The 20,129-nt window shown below is 38.4% G+C and overlaps 4 protein-coding genes across 4 annotated transcripts; 1 reads left to right on the top strand and 3 right to left on the bottom strand.

Moving 5' to 3' along the window:
• Positions 1-5,422: 5,422 nt before the first annotated feature.
• LOC134652195 (2-iminobutanoate/2-iminopropanoate deaminase) lies at positions 5,423-8,633 on the bottom strand. Its single transcript, XM_063507362.1, has 3 exons — positions 8,536-8,633; positions 7,098-7,327; positions 5,423-5,647 (listed from the first exon to the last, which is right to left on the bottom strand). The coding sequence occupies exons 1-3, from the start codon at positions 8,622-8,624 to the stop codon at positions 5,505-5,507; spliced, it is 462 nt and encodes a 153-aa protein (XP_063363432.1). The 5' UTR covers positions 8,625-8,633; the 3' UTR covers positions 5,423-5,504.
• A 2,532-nt stretch (positions 8,634-11,165) lies between these two features.
• On the bottom strand, positions 11,166-13,886 carry LOC134652194 (E3 ubiquitin-protein ligase rnf146-like). The gene is made up of 6 exons (XM_063507361.1): positions 13,751-13,886; positions 13,584-13,675; positions 13,349-13,502; positions 13,018-13,209; positions 12,355-12,550; positions 11,166-11,376 (listed from the first exon to the last, which is right to left on the bottom strand). The coding sequence occupies exons 1-6, from the start codon at positions 13,767-13,769 to the stop codon at positions 11,328-11,330; spliced, it is 702 nt and encodes a 233-aa protein (XP_063363431.1). The 5' UTR covers positions 13,770-13,886; the 3' UTR covers positions 11,166-11,327.
• A 1,605-nt stretch (positions 13,887-15,491) lies between these two features.
• Positions 15,492-17,139, bottom strand: LOC134652448 (high mobility group nucleosome-binding domain-containing protein 5-like). The gene is made up of 4 exons (XM_063507636.1): positions 16,886-17,139; positions 16,157-16,408; positions 15,901-16,065; positions 15,492-15,798 (listed from the first exon to the last, which is right to left on the bottom strand). Exons 1-4 carry the CDS (start codon positions 16,997-16,999, stop codon positions 15,661-15,663), a joined length of 669 nt encoding a protein of 222 aa, XP_063363706.1. The 5' UTR covers positions 17,000-17,139; the 3' UTR covers positions 15,492-15,660.
• A 564-nt stretch (positions 17,140-17,703) lies between these two features.
• On the top strand, positions 17,704-18,528 carry LOC134652447 (gamma-aminobutyric acid receptor-associated protein). Its single transcript, XM_063507635.1, has one exon. The coding sequence runs from the start codon at positions 17,871-17,873 to the stop codon at positions 18,228-18,230; it is 360 nt and encodes a 119-aa protein (XP_063363705.1). The 5' UTR covers positions 17,704-17,870; the 3' UTR covers positions 18,231-18,528.
• The last annotated feature ends 1,601 nt before the right edge of the window (positions 18,529-20,129 follow it).

The raw sequence follows: 20,129 nt of genomic DNA, 5'->3' as shown, positions 1-20,129 counted from the left end.
GCCAACCAATGTCCATTGTATTAAAAAGCGAGGCCGCAGGCCGAGCTTGGCGCAGCGAGGCAAAAGGCTAAGCTGAAGAAGAGGAAATTTCAAAGACAAACCAAAAATTGAGGTAAAAAGTGAGGCTGAAGGTCGAGCTCAGCAATCTCCACTTTACACTGACTTTCCATTGATGAGGTTTTAGGCCCTCGAGAGCCTGAAATTCGAGCTCGACATTACAGACTTTAAAAGCTATAAAATAACAATAATTTACATTCATAATCATCTAATCTTTGTGTGTCTGAGAAACTGATATTGGACATTAGGTATGAGTAGGTACTATAATTTTTTTTTTATGAATTTTGGCTATTTGGAACAAATATTTTTTTTTACTAGCGCGGAGCCGGCGGGGCCCCCTAACCGAGGCGGGGCCCCATAACTGAGGCGGGGCCCATAGGCAGTTGCCTACTCTGCCTTAGGGTTAATCCGGCCCTGCCGGGAGTACCGGGATTTTAATTTTGAAATCCCGGTTCTTTGCTTGGCTCTAAATCCCGGGAATTCCCGGTACTTTCGGTACCGGTATTTCCCGGGAGCAAACCCTACTGCATGGTACTCCTAGTCCTAGTATATGGCCATGTTACGCGGTCAGGCATATTACGTTACGGTTATTGAGTTAGACCAGGTTAAGTTAGCAGTGATTTTGATAGCCCACTGTGCAAGTGTTATTTTAAGCGTCAAACTTCTATGAAATCTAACTCTATTAACCATCAGCTAAACACACATCACACATTGACATCATTGTAGTATATATAAAAATAAAACGAAAAGGCACCTAGTAAGTACAAAAAAATCTTGCGTTTTGATTAATAGATCAGCAGATTATTTATGATCTCTAAAACCAAGGTGTAATTAAAGGCTGGTCAAGTGTAAGCTCTTTGTTCTCATACTATGTACAAAACGGGTGTGAGTACACGCAACAGTTACCTCGAGTTGATAAATGCCGCCCCCGCCGCCCGTATGACCGCCCTATACTCCAATTGTTTGCAGGAGCATTCGACTCGGAAGACCAGCATAAATGTAATCATGCAGTAGTTGCGGTTCTAGAGACCTTACTTGAACTGGCTTTGTTAATAGCGCGCTTAAAGACGGTAGGGAACAAAACAACACACCGGAGCCGCCCTCTGTTCTCTTTTCACGGCCATACTGTTGCTATTCTAAATCGGTTTTTAAATAGCAAAATACCCCGTTTAGGATTACATTTTTGTTATTTTAACGCGACTCTGATGTGACCATGGCACGCGTCCGGAAATGCAACATTGTTATTTTGTAAGCAAACATGAACTAAAAAGCCTGCACAGCGCGAGGCTACCGTTTAATGTGCATACGATTAAAACTATTAAGCATTGCCCTGCGAATGTGTGCCTAAGAAAGAGTAATTTACTTTCGCAGTTAATTAATGTAACATACTAATACAATTTAGCCTGACTTTGCATAACGAGCGCGATTGTAGCCTGCTTTAGCATAAAGTGTTCTTATCTAGAAGCAGGTCTTGCGGTGGGTATGGACATCGGAATGTTAATAGCCATGTAGGTACCTTACTACCGCGAGAACCTTGGCCTCTGTCAACTAATTGAACGTTAAACTGTGTGTGTAGTTTAGTGTGTATAATTAATGGTAAAAAACTTATAATTAAGCATGGGGCGAATGCAAGTAAGTTAGCAGGTTAAGAGGCAACAGGAGTGGTAATTTCTCTATACAAACGTACGCGACTGTTTCCTTCGTGGTTTTTGATGCTAGAGCAATGATTTTTTTCAACACAGATTAATATTGCCCACCAGGAACTCTTTCCATGTCTGATTAATAGCTATATACTTATTCTATATACCTGAGATGTAAGTAGAGCTGGAGAAAATGCTTGCGATAACCGATAACATAGATCGACTTCCTCTATCCTCAAACAAAATAACTCCCGTATCAAGCAGCGTTAAATCTAAAACTCTCTCATACATACTCTCGTAAAAAACACTCTCATACTTGGGTTATTCGTCACCCGTCTGAACTTATCGGACCAAAATTAGGTACTGTACGGGCCCTTGAGCAAGATTATCAGAATGGCCAACAATAGCGAAAAAGGCCAAAAATAAGCACCCACACTGCCAATAAAATAACAACGATATTCTGTAAAGAGTAGGTACAACGGCTAAGAAAACGATGAAAATTCTCAAGTAGGTAATAATAGCAAAAAAATTGCTACTTTTATGATATTGATGATATTCAGATTTTAACGAACACGTTATCATTAAAATTAAAGTACATAAATTAAAAACAGGATCGAACCTAGCGAAGCGACATGTTTCAGATGCATGAGTATGAGGCATGCTTCTTCAGGGGATCTGAGTAATAGTGCTGTTAACTATCAGGGGTGCGTCGCACCTCGCACAAAATTTTGAATTCTTAATAGTTTTAATTTGAATTGAAATAATATATCGTGCCTAATATGAATATATCAGCTATCGAGATCTCTAAGCCCTACTTTGCCTTATCATAAACAAACAAAAGAATCGAGACGGTATAAATTTATTCAAAGTTACCGGCAATTAATATGGAGCCATTTGTAGGCTCTAGTCTAGGCACTATATAGGCACCTAATCAAGTTCACGCACAATCGCGTTTGGGTCTACGACCTGGAGAGGGTTAGTGGCATCGACGTTAAAGTTTTGTTTGCTATCGAAAGTACCGCAGAGAAAGGAAACCTAAAAAAAGCGGTACCTAGAAAGGAAAAAGGTAAATAGCATAAAGTATAAACGTGGACAAGGGATAAGGGCTGGTCCGTAAGTTGCTATAAGCTGTTCCGGCTGAACGCGTTACAGTAGGTAGGTATAATGCGATTTGAATATTTTTTAATACCAATAAAATTGTACCTAAAAGATCGAAATTAATGTAAATTATAATTTAAAATCCTATATTGTACCTACACCCTAGCAGGGTATCATGTAATGTAACACCAAAATGTGCAACTTTAAACATTTTCAGTACCTACTAATTATTGACGCGCAAGTGACTTAAAATACGAGAGTTAAACCGTAAGATTTGAATATAGGTACATATTAGTACAGAATTCTAAATATTCCAATAGAGATCTTTTTGTGACGTTTTTTTTCAGGCGCCTCCAGAATCCATTTTTACTGCTAAAACATTAAAAAAAATAGCTCTAACAGTAGGTACACTGTCTTTTACCTACGTAGGTATACAACGTCTTATTTATTACACCAGAAGGACGCTAGTAAAAAATAATTACAAAGCTTACTGGGTGCCTTAAATTGTATTTATCTGACGTGTAAATCGTAATTTACATTATGTGCGGACTGTGCGGAGCTACAGGGCACGTTTAGGACCACTAAACGTACTTCACTATTGCGAGTTTTCATAATCATAGGGATCAAGGGATCATCCTAATTAGAGCTCTCTGTCGCATCTTAGCTTTATCCCAGTTGCATCGTCCGCAATTTCTTCGCTTTCCTGCCTTTCTCCTCCACTTTGCACCGTCTCCGCATACTCTTCTTTAGTAAAACTCTCCTACTTAGATAATAAGGCCATAGACAAATCTGATTTAGTGTTCTCATTTGTCTTTTCTGTTCCGAAAAGTTATGAACACTCATTATAGGTACTTAACATCAAAATGCCCATACCACAGCAGATCATATAATACTCCCATACTATCTACATCGGAAGCAGGGATGTTGCGGATGCCGATTTTTTGACATCCGCGGATGCGGATGCGGATGCGGATTTTTAAAGGCTCACATCCGCGGATGCGGATGCGGATGCGGATGTCAAGATTAGGTACTTAGAAAACGTCAAATATTACATTTTTCGTATTTTTTTATTTAAAAAAAAGGAAACGTTTAGTATTTGAACAAGAATATAGGTGCGTTATATTTAATAAACAGTAACTTGGCCGACTTTTCTGGATCTAGACCAGTGTTTTTCAAAGTGTGGGTCGCGACCCCCAGGGGGGTCGCGGCACTTGTCCAAGGGGGTCGCGAAGTTCAGCTTTGAGAAAAACTTATGGAAAGCAATTTCATTTTTTAAACTTAAAAATAATCCAATCCTTTAAAATTTAACGTTTAAAGGTCGTTAATGTACATATTAATAAAACAAATCATTACCTATCTGGTAAACTGTATTTTAAAAGTGAAGGTTTAACTGTATTCAGTGTGAAGAATGAGCTTGTTTCATTCTGACTCTTAATTTGTCAAACCGCGGTTTCTGCCGCGACACGCAGACAATTAAATCATTTTCCGAATTCAATCTATTTATTCCTTTTTTTTTTTTTATGTATGTAAATATTAAAACTTTAATCACTCTGTATTCATAAGTTAACCAATCCGCAACTATTTTCTACAGTTGAGTTCCTTTTTTTGGTTTTGATATCGACCATTGATGAAAACGTAAGCTCGCATAAATATGAAGTAGCAAATGGGATCAAAACTTTAAGGGCTTTTTTGACAAACACTGACCAGTGGTTCCTTTGTTATAGATACTAGATAGAAAAACGTAGAAACGGGGTTTGGGGGTCGCGAAAAATTTTAGTGGTCATAAAGGGCCGTGACACCATAATGTTTGAAAAACACTGATCTAGACGATTTCGTTATAGGTAATTACGAAATGACCTAGCACTTACGCCGCCGCTAAGACGTTCCTGTACCGACTTGTTCGACATCCGCATCCGCATAAGCTCCGCATCGATTTTATGCGGATGCGGATGCGAATGCGGATGTTGAAAATAATGCGGATGTTCCGCGGTTGCGGATGCGGATGTTCGCAACATCCCTGATCGGAAGCAGGGATGTTGCGGATGCAGATTTTTTGACATCCGCGGATGCGGATATTTTAAGGCTCACATCCGCGGATGCGGATGCGGATGTCAAGATTAGGTACTTAGAAAACGTCAAATATTACATTTTTAGTATTTTTTTTTTATTTAAAAAAAACGAAACGTTTAGTATTTGAGCAAGAATATAGGTGCGTTATATTTAATAAACAGTAACTTGGCCGACTTTTCTGGATCTAGACGATTTCGTAATGACGAAATTACCTAGCACTTACGCCGCCGCTAAGACGTTCCTGTACCCACTTGTTCGACATCCGCATCCGCATAAGCTCCGCATCCATTTTATGCGGATGCGGATGTTGAACATAATGCGGAAGTTCCGCGGTTGCGGATGCGGATGTTCGCAACATCCCTGATCGGAAGCGGAATGATAGGTTCCAGTATCTTAAATTTTGGGTAGGTACAAAAGAGATTTTATTGATATTTTTCTGCTGTGTATGAATATTTTTTTTAAACTCTACTTTTGCACGATATTTACCTACTTACCTACTCATTTGTTGAAAAATAAAACAAATCGATGAACGATTAGGTATGTAAACAAAGTAACAGAGAGTTAAAACTCGTATATATATTCACGTGAGAACAGAGTTCAGTTTTATATTTTGGATGTAATTTTGTGGTCTCCGGCTAGTCATTCCTTCGAGCACGGGCACGGGCCCGCCTCGGCAACGACGAGGTCTCCGCTGAGCGCGATGGCCTCGATCTCGACGGCCGCGCCCGCCGGCAGCTTGGCCACCTGGTACGTCGCACGTGCTGGACAGTCTTTAGGGAAAACTGGAACAATAAACAGTTAATCAAGGCGTCTAATAGTCTACTGTACTGAACCTCTAGTCAAGATCTCTGCAGAAATACCAATTTAGGAAAAATGGGAAAATTATAGCAGGTATGTACACCATACCTTTAAGAAGTAGGGAACGTTTTGAACTTAGCAGCCATTAGGTACCGACGATGGACTTATTCCAAATGCAACTTGTGGAATTCCACACTGATTGCTACAGTTTAGGTACATATTATTTTCTCTATCAGATTCAGTAGGAATGCAGGTCGTATTATTGTAGATTCTAATACCTATGCTTAATTTAATAAACAGTTTTCTTGTTACTTATGTACCTAACCTAACTATTCAATTCATCGCAGTTTTTTTTACAAACGGCAATACATTACCGTTGATTTAAATTTTAAACAGTTGTTTCTTTCCAAATCGCCTGTTTAATAAGCAGTTAACACGAAACGCAGAAACAAATCTATGTCACGGAGATCCTAAACTAAACGTTGGCAATGAAATAGTGTTAATTGCCACAGTTGGGGACGATATCACGACAAGGTATAAAGCACGGTAAGGTAAACTGTGTATTTGGAAAAATGTCTTCTGGACAAATCTACCTATGGATGCCTAGCCAACGTGCCAATCATTTACGCTCCGTAGCGTAGTCATCTCTCTATATTAGTGCGACTGAGACAGTTGCGTTTCGTCCGCTACGGAGCGTAAATGATTGGCACGTTGGCTAGGCACCCTGAACCGCACAGCTATTAGGAGAAGGTTAGTTTTATGAAAAACTTTAAGACGAAACAGGAGCTGAGATTTAAATATTTTAGGTAAATACACCCGTCTCGCTAACGGAAGCGGCTCCTAAAACTAGTGCGATAAGGACAAGGCGAAAACTCCTGCGTAAAAATATCAAAAATCGAGGTTTCGTACTCGACTGTTTCCTCCTCCAAAACTTAACCAATCGTAACCAAATTTGGAAATCTAAATGATTATGAAATTATCTGTGTCGGACTGTTTTGCTTTTTTGGCTAATTGATATCAGTTTTGAATACCACGCCTCTCATTACGGCATAGTCAATTAGGCCATTTTTGAAGGGCTCTAGCGCCTTAGAAACCAAAAATATCAAAAAAAGCAAAACGGTCCGACACAGATATTGATAATATTAATCCGTGTTGAAAAAATTATTGCTCTAGCTTCAAACCCCACGGAGGAAACAGTCGAGTACGTTTGTATGGAGAAATGACCACTCCTGTTGCCTCTTAATGAAGATTTTCCCGGTGGCCAACGCAGGATTATGTACCAGCTTCTTCAGCTTTTGCTGCTGACCCTTAGAACACTCGGCTCCGGGAGCATCATCGGAATTTCTGAGGATTTGTAGTTGGGATTGTCACAAATGCAGTCTGATATGATAAAATGCGCGAATTTTATAATAAATGGGTATCTAAACCACTTACATTCCGAGTAAACCTGATTGACTGCCTGGAAGTCCGCCATGTCCAGCAGTAGGATGGTGGTCTTGACGACGGACTCCAGCGAAGCGCCGCCGGCCTCCAGCACGTGCTTTATGTTGGTGAGCGCCTGCCTCGTTTGGGCCTCGGCGCCGCCGCAGACGAGCTGTGCCTGGGCATCCAGGCCCAGCGTGCCTGACACATACAGTGTCTTATTGTCCACGAGGATGGCCTGGCTATAATCAGCAATTTATGTTAGTATACAGAATCTAATTAAGTAATTAGGTAAAAAAAAAACATCTTAATTCAGTCGCAAAACAGTATGTAGGTACCTCATGGAACTCACTGGCACTGGTACAGTCAGCTGCAGAGATAGTATGACCCCCCCCCCACGCCATGCAGGGGGGTCCAAGTCCATTATCTCTGTCTAATTAAAAACCATAAATTTTTAGAATACAATAACTTGCAACTTCAGTAGGTACCTAGGAGGTATACTTGATATTTAATATTAATCAATTTGAGAGCCGCATCTGGAGCTAGACCAAGATCCAGGTTCAAAAGTGGGCACTTTTACGCCTGAAGTCCATGTTTTTAAGTGCCTGTAGGTACCTAAACACGATGTCACTCATAAATTATTTTAGTTTATAACAAACGCGTAAGGTCCACGCCCTGAGTTGACCCGACGGACTATGTTCAAGCTTCTACAAAATAAGATGTTAGGCCTTTATAAACGTAGCAATCGAAACCATCAATCAACACCCTTGCCTTTGACTTGGCACGCGATAAAGCGGAATCCGACTCAAATTGTGAACGGAACGTACCACCATCGCACTGACTTTACCTAGTGCAATTAAGGTAGCCATGACCATTAAAATAGTTTACATACGCGGAAATAGATAGCAAACTGGACCACTAAAGCTTTGGATTCCTCCGAAAGCGGTGCCGTCATGTGCGGCCGTCTTTACGGTGACGACCGCTTTATTACGGCCGCTATATGACGGCACCGCTTTCGGAGGAAAACAAAGCTTAAAGTCGCATTTCGCCCTCCCTTTTGGGAATTCATCATAGTAAAGAATTCATCAGGTGCAATCCTCCAAAGGTATGATCCCGATCCCCTGAGACAAAAGTGCATAGGTACTCACTGCACTTACTTCCCTCACTAAAAACGACCGCGCAACTACTTTACCAATCGCCTCAGTTAAGTGATCGACTTATCAGAGGCCCTACCACGATAAACCAAATTTATTTATCTGCCTCTCTATAGATCGAATATGTAAGAGTAAGCACGTTCCTCTTCTTTTGATTTTATGAAGGTCGTTTGTTCAAATCCGTTAGGCACAATTTGCCATCAAAGCTGTGAGTACGTAGGTAATTCATGAAATTTGAGTCTAATTTTCTCTACACAGTAAATAATTTATCAATTATGTTCCAACACTTAACTAACCTGTAAGGTCCAACAGGCTTGTATATGTGCGGTGAAGAAACTATGGTCTTCGTCGCCTTGTTGTGGACATGGACCTTCTCTTGACTCATTTTGAATACTTCTAAACTGCTTCAAAAAAGAAGTTCAACAACGCCTCGCCTTTATAACTTTCGACTTCGAAATGATGTTTGTACGACCAGGGTTAAAAGTTCAACGTCAGCGCGATAACGTTACTATTCAAGAGAATTATTATCAAGTAAGCAAATAAGAATACAATGAAAAACATTCACTAGAAATACTACCATCTATGTCACTAATAGATAAAAGCGGTGACACACAGATGTCAACGAAACATAATAAATTTTGCTTTTGAGCTACGTAGCCTCTACGTAGCTCTTATTTTTTAAAGAATGCAAAACCTTCTATCAAGCCCGAAGGTCTTAACATGTTCTTGAATATTTATGGTACCGGTTATTTTATTAATATTTGTTTTAAAAGAAGCCATAGTACCTAGTTGTTGTTTCACCCCTCGTGCTAATATTGATACCCTAGCAAGTGGAAGAACCCAACATTGAACCACGAGCGTAGTGAGTAACCTACTAAACGGTGGTTACTACTGTTACTGTGATTGGTGATGCAGACGCAAAAATGAAATTCCCGCGCGGATCCCACTTTTGTACGTGTGGACGCTAAATTAGATTGACGACTGATGACTGTAGTGGTATCCAGACGGGACTGATCAAATCAGTTGATTCGATCAGCAATGAAATTGGCGTCAATCACCAATTTTAGATTTATGGTGATATTAGAGCCCTCTATATCTTTAGAGTCTGTGCGGAAAGAGAAGAGTCGTGGATTGTATTGGGCCCCATACATTCCACGACTCTTCTCTTTCCGCACAGCCTCTATCTCACTAGTCGCACCCAAAATAAAAGAATTAGTATAGTTTTCCTGGTTCTTACTGACTGATAAATTAGTTTGACCAACTATAATAAGTGGAGTCCAGACGAGACAATTTTTCGCCAATCTGATGAAATTGTCCGATCGAATCAGGCCATGCGGACGCAAACACCAATTTGATTCCCTGATCAAATCAGCAGGTGCGCACATAAAAATGCCAATTTTCGAAGTTAGTATCTATGGAATGCAAATTGGTGATTAGATTATGTACGTGTGGACGCTAGGTGAGATTGGCACCAATTATTTTCCTGATCAAATCGGTCGATTTGCCCAGCTCGTCTGGATATGACTTTGCATACATTCATGAGATGCTACACAAATATTTTGGAAAATGACGCGAAGCCGAAGTGCGTTGTCGCATGATTGGAAGTTTCAAAACGCACCCGGAAAGATTGACTGACACTGACAGTTTGTGGCCAATATTTTGAAGTTGATCAAATATAACCTCAAATATTATTTGGTCTCTCTCTTAACTCCGTAATTCCTAATAAGATACTATAATAAACAAGTGAGTTTTATTACTATTAGTCTTGAACATATGTTTTTCACTTATTTTATGTTAAGTATCTCGTTAAGTTGATTTTTATTTTTCAGGTACAATGCAGAGACTGATATCATTAGCAAAAATGGTGTCAAATCTTAAACCAGCTGTACCTAATGGAACTCTTAACATAATACCATCTTTCTTCAGTACGTTTCGAAGCCCTGTTCTCCAAGAAAAGCTATTACCGACCTCTTCGCCGATATTTAGTCAAGTCTGTTCGTTCAAAGTGAAAGGTCGCGTTCGAAGGCGTTGCAAGGACTGCTATGTCGTGGTGCGAGACCAGAGATCGTATGTTATATGCCCAAAGTTCCCTCGTCACAAACAGATGGCAATGAAACCCAAACCTCACAACACATGGATTTTGACACATGCTACCCAAAGCCCTGTGCGCGCTTGGTGAATTTTGATCAATAATTTATTATATATTTATAGAATATTTAGCATAAAATGTCTTCATGTAATTAGGTATGAAGATTTGAATAAAATATAATAGTAAAAATCTACATATTAGTATATTTATTTAAACTTTACATCTTAGATATAAAACAATTAACAATGTTGGTTGAAATAACCTAATTACAACTACATTAAAATAGCAGTTGTCTTTAACTATTACTTATACTACTGAAATTTTTTAGGATAAAAAGAAAACTGACATTTATTTTATTATTTCTTATAGCTTCGTATACAAATTGTCGTTGCGCTTACCAAATCTGATATGTGCGCGATTTTAGTCAAATGAATTAATACCTTATGTGTTTTGTTGCTAGGTAACTATTATTAATGTATAATATGTGAATTGAAATTTACTTGAGTCTTCTGCTGTGTTACATGTAAGTATTTGTTATGTGAAGGTATAATATGTAAGTATTTAACACAAAAATGTATATCTTCATGCTAGCCTAGCTCTAAACCAGAGATCTCCAAACCAAACTATGGCCTCCATACTCCAGCCTGCAGAAAGTAAGCGGCCAAACAAGAGCTTAGCGTAGGACAGCAACAGTGGACAAAAAACCTAGTTTGCGGTCAAATTACATTAAGCAGTCTACTACTCGTATAATAACAGTAAAACCCCGCTTAAGAATCATCTTATAAAGGGACCAGGTGAAAAAAATGCATATTATAGCCACAAAAATGTATTATGTGGGACATAAATACTACATAGTACATACCGATTGCTCAAGTTACAGGAACTGGCATATTAGGCAGGAGATAATTTTAAACATAATCAATTAATCATATTAAGTGGATTCTACAGTATTATTTAGGACCAATACCTTAAAAAGTTAATGACCATAGGTGTCTTAAATCACGTGTCCTCATTTGCAGGCCTGGTGGGATCCAATAAGTTGATTGCACTATAAAAAAAATTATATGGTAAGACAGCACCCCTAGCACATGATTGGCGCGACAGTATCTCGTGGCTAGATAGACTAGGTACCCTCTTTTTCTAACTGTGTTAATAAAAGAGGGATGTGTAGTCTAAGGGATGGTGAGATACTGTCGCGCCAATCATGTGCTAGCCCGACCAATAAACACATTAAAAAGTGTTTCTTCAGTTTTAGGGTTTAGTTTATTGCAGCTGTCAATGGAAGAAGTAATTTACTAAACATTATTATTTATAAATGATGCGGAAAAGAATTCAAAGCTTGTATTAAAAATAGATAGAACTTTTGACAGAAACCAAATATATTCAAGATAGCAGACAAACATTTTTCTGCAAGTACTCAATATCAGGGATGTTGCGAATATCCGCATCCGCAACCGCGGAACTTCCGCATTATTTTCAACATCCGCATCCGCATAAAATCGATGCGGATTTAATGCGGATGCGGATGTGGAACAGGTCGGTACAGGAACGTCTTAGCATGCTAGACTGCTAGGTAATTTAGTCATTAACCAAAAAAACCTATTAGAAATGAGCAGTCAAGCGTGAGTGGGACTTAATGTACGGAACCCTTGGAACGCGAGTCCGACTCGCACTTTGCTGGTTTTTTGAAATAAAAATACCTAAAATGTAATATTTGACGTTTTTTATGGTACTATCTTGACATCCGCATCCGCATCCGCGGATGTGAGCCTTTAAAAATCCGCATCCGCATCCGCGGATGTCAAAAAATCGGCATCCGCAACATCCCTGCTAAATATGGATAACATTGGAAATTTAGATAAAAAAAACTGCAGTGTTATTAACATTGTACTTGTAACAACTGCAGTATATTTAACATGAGGAGGTACAGTTGATGATGGTAATAGCTTATGAAACATAAAATCTAAAGTATGAATACATTAAGTTTCCGTTCCTGCTGAACTTCAAGCATTACCTCCATATTTACCTGGTTCTGTGAACTAATTCATTGACTTCATTATCTTGTGAAGTGACCTCACTGACTTCACCATCATCGCTATCTACTATCTCCACTGGTTCAGCGTCATTACTGTTGTCATTGCTGGTTAGATCAATAGTGTTTGAAGTGTCAGATTCATTCTTAACTTCATTACTGGGATTATCAATCTTTATACCAGCAATACCTGAAAGATAAGGCTGTCACATAGAGTATTTCCTTTAAAGGCCATCACTGACTGCAAAAAAAATTGAACATGAATAATACTAAAACACTACTTATTTGTCAAGCTTACTGTCACTGTATACTTGGACAACTAAAACACAAATAGTTTAGTTTGATCCTGGTTTCACGTGATTCAGTTCAACACTGGACCATTATGTAGGGGGGCGGGGGGGGTTTTACCGCCAAACCACGGCGCTTCAATTGAGCCAAACAATGAAGACTTGAGAGTACTTAGACTCCTGAAATCAACATTTGTGGCTCCATGAGCTTCCTAAGACTGCTGATTTCTACTGCAATTGCATTTTTTTCTCGATCGAAGATTGCCGACCCCTAGTGTACGGTGTAATTTGTTTTGGAAGGAAACAATAATTGAATCATAACTATGTATTAAGAAAAAATTACCAATGCAATGTATATTTGCAGGAGTACCTTTGGCTGGCAGTGCAGGGGTATCTCTCTGAACTCTACGTCTCCTGGTCCTATCATTCTGTCGCATCTGTACCATATTTTGAAAGTTTATTCTGTACACAGCTCCAGCTAGTAGTAATGTACACTCGGGACTTCCAGCATTATATGCATTTTCTAATTCAATATTACTCCTCTCATCATATTTCCACCACCCTGGTAAAGATACATAATTAACTTTATAACAGATTCAATTAATAAATACTACTCGTGCGAGAGGTAAAACATAGTTAAGTTTATAATATTAAACAATTTAGGTTTATAATAACATTAAACCCAATAAATATGTACGTACCATTCCTTCCCTCATAATACCATTGGTAGCCTTCATTCACTTCCTCAGAACTAGCTTGAGGGGAAGCTTTCTCTAAAAGTACTGGATGGTCCAAATAATCAGGTGGGATTTCGGCTCTGCACATTGCACACTTCTTACTCTGAATTGCAACTCCCTGTACAACATAATAATAAGAATTAATAATCAGGAAGTTATTAGAAATTGTTTGGAATACACTAAATTTCCTTCACCTCACCTTTACACAAAGAAAACAAAAGATGTGTCCACAAGGAAGCTGGGTAGGATGATGACATTTTTGTAAGCAAACTGCGCAATCTTGCTCTGCAACTATAAAATGTTTATGTGAATGTACAACCCAAATGTTGTTTCTATGGTGTCTAAATAGTATAGCAATTAGTCTACCTTGCGGGTCATTACTCATTGCGTTAACTTATGACACATTTAAGTAACAAAAATAGATAATTCAATAACGCATCACGCGTTACCGTAATATTGCTTTCAAATTACACTAATATGACAAAAATATTTAATAGAAACTTTCTAAGCTGGGTCACCTAATAGTCAAAGCCCAAACAATATTATTATGTCAAAAAACAAAAAATGGAAGGAAGAACTGTCAGACTGTCACTCCATCAGTGGTACGTTCGGAAACAATTGATGGACTGGGAAATAAAGATTCGGAATTCCGTAAAGTCCCCTCCAGACTCGTGCGCGAATCGCGGCGCAAAGCCGCTAACGTGAGTGTGGAGTAGATTATTGCCCGTAAAGCCCTAGATATCTATGTCAATGGTAAGGGGCTTAGAGGATATAATCAAACGGAGACGCCTTGTCTGTAATTTTCTGTACAAAACAGTCTGCCGATTTTTGCGGGGGAGGGGAACGTCAAATGTATGCGTAACGTAAAAATAGCCATGCCAGATAAACGTCAGTCCATACATTGTGTATGACCGTTGGCCGCCTATTTTCGACAGAGGGGAAAGCTTGTTAATGGCTACTCCGTTTAGTTGTATCCTCCAAGGTAAGGGGCCTTGATGGGGCCCAATACATTCCACACGACTCTTCTGTTTCCGAACAGACACCTAGTATGAGATGTTAAGGGACGCGGGATGCGTTAGAGTGATATTGCTATCTCATTCTACCGCATGGCTGCTAACCTTGGAGTGGCCGGCGATGGCCCATTGTGTACTGGGGCCTTTACGTAGAGCCCCCTCCAGACTATGCTCGTGAATCGCGGCGCCACTTCGCGGAGCGAATATATCGCGACGTTGACGTGTTGGACAAACCAATTTGTCAGTAAATAAGAACAAAAAAAACTATACTCATCCTTTTCTTTTGGGTGCTAGTACTAGTGTAAAACAAAGATAGTATGAATCTGTCTATGATTGAAATGAGACACTCTTTTGAAAAACTATGTAAGGTGTTAGCGTTTTATAGCCGGTCAAACTTTGTTAGTAGAAAAAGGTGATAAAATTCAAATTTTCCATGGGACGATTAGCCTCGCCATGGCCTCGCCTAAATTTGCCGCTTTTTTCTATCGACTGAGATGGCTTGACAAACATTCACTTATTTTAATATCTAAGTTGACCCAAGCTGAAAGTTCACCTATTAGCTGCACTTAACATACGTTCCTTTTACTTTGGGGGCCTGCAGCTGGCTAACATGTTAACTGTCCCAATCTAAATTGTTTACCTTATGGCTTTGTAAATAGAGTCTTGATGTGACCCAACGATAACCGGCAGTGGACGCAACTATGGACTACTACTATGGATGGTAAGTTTGGATCGGGGATTATCCCGGGTACGAAAATAGATGGGTTTGAACTACCGAGGCGGACATGGTGTACCTCAATAGATCGCGCACCGGTCGCTGTGCCCTATATAAGTACCGTTGCGGCTGGGTGGAGTCCCCTGCCTGTCACTGTGGTGCCGAGGAACAGAGTATCAGACATATTTTCCAAGAGTGCCCATCTACTCGATATACTGGAGGCCCCCCGGAAGACCTGATAAAACTGAATGACGAAGCTATCAAGTGGATTAATTCTCTGGAGTTAGATTTATGATTTCTCTGTATCTGTAAATATAATATAATGCCATACGATTAAATAAACTGGGATATAAGCTTGACAGATGGAAATAAAAGAGACCAATTTTAAGATTTACTTTATTGAACATTCATTTTAATCCCCATTTGTTATAAAATGTTTGAATTACACAAAAGTAAACTGGAATGAAGTGCCAAAGAATTCTTATCTCTTATTAATTTATTTCCTCTTATCTAGTTAGTTGAATTAAGTAAAAAAAAACACCTGGAGTCTACTTGTCTCGAACCTTGATAAGATCATTTAGATCTAAAGCTACACATATTTCCTTGGAATCGGTGCGTGGGTTCCTGTCCAATATTTCAGTAATAGGGTAGTAATTGTCACGATTGTCCACATTCCATCCGGAATACTGAAAAACAAAACACATATTTACAACCATACCCAAATAATTAAATGCATATTACAAATCATAATTGCTGGCAATAATATGTATTTTATATAAAATACTTACTACACAAGTACACTTGTGCAATATCTTCCCAGTGGACTCCATAGGGATAAATTTCTGTAAAAGTGCTTTTCCATCAATTTTCCACAAATTCAACTCGTCCAATTTTGATGTTACTGTATCTCCGTCCCACTTGACATCAGATTTCAACAGTACAAAGTTTCCAGACTGAAAAAGCAAAAAGGTTAAAAATATTGATATAGGTAATACCTAAAATATGACAGTTTAACTTGAAGAATGGATGTAAAAATAATCTTACATGGAAGTGCTTTGGTACATCCTTAGATTGGCTGGAATCGGACTTATTTCCATCAGATCCATTCTTCTCATCCTCAGAGCCCTCCTCCTCGTCCAGTTCTCCCTCATCCTCCTCTCCTTCTCCCTCTTCGTCCTCTTCACCCTCACCTTCACTTTCTTCTGAGGAATCATCCTTGCGTTTCTTTTTGGAATTGTTCAGTGATGGTCCTTTCGATGACCGCTTGCGGCCCGGGCGCCCGCCTGGTTGTTCATTCTGTGTTAAACCAACAACATTTAAAATATTGTTACATACTGTACAAGTGTTATTTTAAAAGTCAAACTTCTGTGAAATTATGACGTTTAAATAACACTTGTACATTCTAGGCTATCAAAACCGTTGCAAAGTCAGCTTGGTCTAACTCTAACTGCTGGGTTCCATCATGAGCAGTTGGCGCGATTTGGAGATAATGGTCTAACAAGTAAACAGACTAAACATAAAATTCAGCGCAACTATTTAATACGCTAAAGCATAATAGTTTAAATGCTTTAGTGCTTGAAATCACCAATACAGCAAGAATAAAACCTAACCTAAGCAGTTACTGTTTGTAGCATCATACAAATATCTAAAATCTGTTGTCATTAAAGGCGCATGAAATAAGATGCGCGAAATTTCATAATCAATAATAATAATATCATAACAAATATATTTAAATAATAAATACAATATATTTAATGTTACATTTCAACTTACTGGGTCGGCATCCGGCGTCCAATCTTCTCCCGAGTCTTGAAATTCTTCAGGCTCGCCTGCGGGCTCTGAGCCCTCGGAATCTTCGTCTTTCTTTAGGGATTTACGTTTACGCATACTTAAAGTGATTCAAATGTGATATATTATTAAAATGCCCTATAAAGCTAAACCCACGCCGTTTTTAATAAAATCAAGGCAGACAAGCAAAGCAACGCTTTAGCAAATCGACAAGGCTTGCCCGTTGCCGTTCCGTTGCCCGCTTGCTTGGTACGTTGCCATAGACAAAAGTTATGATTTTCGCAATGATTATTTATTAAGGTACGAACACAAGTGCAGTTGTAAATTCCAAATAATTATATTTAACTATTTAAAATATACAAAAAGTAATTATGTATGCGTAAAGAATATAACATTAATTATTTTTTATTGAATCTGCTTGTATTCAGGCCCCTGGAAACTACAAAACTGTAATAAACTCAAATCTACCAACATAATAAGTTCTTACACAAGTATCATATCTTTTGTGTATAAATTCTTTACCACAAATTACAGTGTTGCAAGGTTTCATGTATTTCCTAAAAATTTAAGCAATTTGAAAAGGGCAAATTCATTGCATGAAACAATAACCTATAATAAACTACCTGCAAATATTTTCCCCTAAGTTTAAGCTAAGCAATGTCTAATATATGTCCAAGTTGACTGTCAATAACATTGTTATAGAGATGAAAAATATGAAATTAAGTGAAAAAGGACCATGTATATATCGTATTTTTATAGGGAATATATCTTGCTTTAGCTGGCAAACTTCACGATAGAAAAAAAAAATCGAATCGAATCGAAGCGAGCTAGCGTAGCGTCGTAGCCGCGTCGTTGTCATATCAGCTGATTGCGTCATTGCCTGTAAAGACAAAAAAACAAAAAACAAGTCGCAATATCGAATTTGGCTTTGTTGTGATTATTTTGGAAATTATAGTGCTAATATTCCAAAATGAAATTCCAATACAAGGAAGAGCATTCTTTCGAGAAGAGGAAGACCGAGGGTGAGAAAATACGCAGAAAATATCCGGACCGTGTGCCTGTCATCGTCGAGAAAGCCCCAAAGGCACGTTTGGGAGACCTCGACAAGAAGAAGTATTTGGTGCCCTCCGATTTGACGGTCGGCCAGTTCTACTTCCTGATCAGGAAACGCATTCACCTTCGGCCGGAGGACGCGCTGTTTTTCTTTGTCAACAATGTCATCCCTCCCACCTCTGCGACCATGGGCTCACTTTACCAAGAACACCACGATGAAGATTTCTTCCTGTATATAGCATTCTCTGATGAAAACGTTTATGGCAAATATGCTTAAATTTCATTATATCTCCTATTCTTAAATGTATATCTAATTATTAAAATATTATGTGTAGAATTATTTGACCATATGGTGAAACCTAGTTTTAAGGCTTAGTTAATATTCTTGTATTATGTGTTAAAGGTGATATTGATTTATTTGCTAATTCCAGACACAGGTTTGCAATTTACACTGTTATATTTATAGAATTACACAAAATATGGGTAAAATATAATGATGCATTGTTTCAATCTCTTTGTTTGGTTTAGTTATTTGTAATTATTTCTCTATAATAATAAAAACCCAAAAAAACGAAGATTGTTCCTCACTTTAAAATACCCTTTTTATAAGTACACAATATTTAATGTTAAGGAATCTTTTTAACCATGTTTTTAACATACAAACAAGACATTTTAAAAATAAAAACAGATTATTTCACATAGAACCTCCATCTTTATGAGAATTTAAAAAAATGCATGATTCCTAGTCCATATTGATGCATCAACTGACAACTTGTTTATCAAAATCAGCCTAGTTGTTTTAATGCTAAAGTGGGACACTACTATATAGCTGTGCTAGAATCACATTTTTAATTTTGCATAAATTTTACCTTTGGTTTTGGGGCATGGTGGTGACATACATACTTACATAAATAAATATGTATACATAGGTATTTCATTTAGTAATTCATTTAATAGGTACCTAGGAGAAATTCCATCTTTTTCACCACACCAGCACGGAAAGGCTCTCAATATACACAGCGCTTATCATTTTATCTGTAAGAGTGCCAAGTAGGTACTTAGCCACACGTTTGAGTTGTTTTTTACTATAGCTGATATACCATTTGAATAGGGTAATATATTATAGGATAAATATTTAAAAGAATTAATTTGTACTAAAAATGTTGTGTTACGGTAATGGTTCAATTTGGAATCTTTTGCTTACTATCTAAATACAAACACGAGACAACCACTAAGTAATGCTTCTTTGATAACACCTATTCCCACATCTACCCTCAAATTTAAGGTTCCTGGAAACTGTGCTAAAAAGACATTGAATTATTATAAAGCAAATGAAACAGGACGCAAGGGGCATGCGGCGCGGAGAGCGCCATATCAAGGTCGTTCATACATTTGGTTTGAAATTTGGTCGAGCGCAATGTATTTGATTTGCCGCTTGCGTCCAGTGGATTGGGCATGAGTGGTGGGGATAACTGATAAAACGGGATAGTCTTATGTATCTTTCAGTAGAAGTAGCAGCGAAAGCGCTATTATTGTTTGTCCTTGTCAGTCTCACATTTTTTTATTCCCCACCATAAATTAGTATGGATTATGGTGGGCAACAAATAAATTCGACCAATCATAGCGTCGTATTGCGTATGTTTTGTCCCTCACATGCCCTCACGGAGGCACGCGTAGAACACTTCTATAGGATGCTACCTTCTATGCGTCCAGTCGAAAAGTGGAATCTTGAGAAAGGCGAGGTAAAAAACTTTGCTACTGAGTAAAACAAAAAAATGACACGACAGCTATGCGAGGAGGAGAAAATGTGCATTTACCATGGTATTTACTAACAAAAATTCCACCAGCCAACATGAGGATACAACTCAAAATTTGCATTACTTTGCCACTCTTGTGGATAAAATGCAACTTTCCCATCAGTTTTTGAATAAGAAAGAGTACCATTACTACTTTGCTGGTGTGGTGAAAAAAATTGTGTTTCACTCAGTAGCAAAGTTTGTTCAGTCTCGACTCTGAAACTTTCGCAACGGTCACGCTCACGATTCCGTATTTAGAGCCACGAGCGTAGCGAGGAAATCAATTTTTAAAACGTTAGCTTCCTCGGATCTCGATCTAAGTATTGAAATCATTTTGATAATTTACAGTACTACAAAATAATGTAAATGAAGTTATGTAA

The sequence above is a fragment of the Cydia amplana genome, chromosome 11 (assembly GCF_948474715.1).
Source record: "Cydia amplana chromosome 11, ilCydAmpl1.1, whole genome shotgun sequence".
Taxonomy (NCBI): Eukaryota; Metazoa; Arthropoda; class Insecta; order Lepidoptera; family Tortricidae; genus Cydia; species Cydia amplana.
This window is presented reverse-complemented; position numbering and strand designations above follow the sequence as displayed.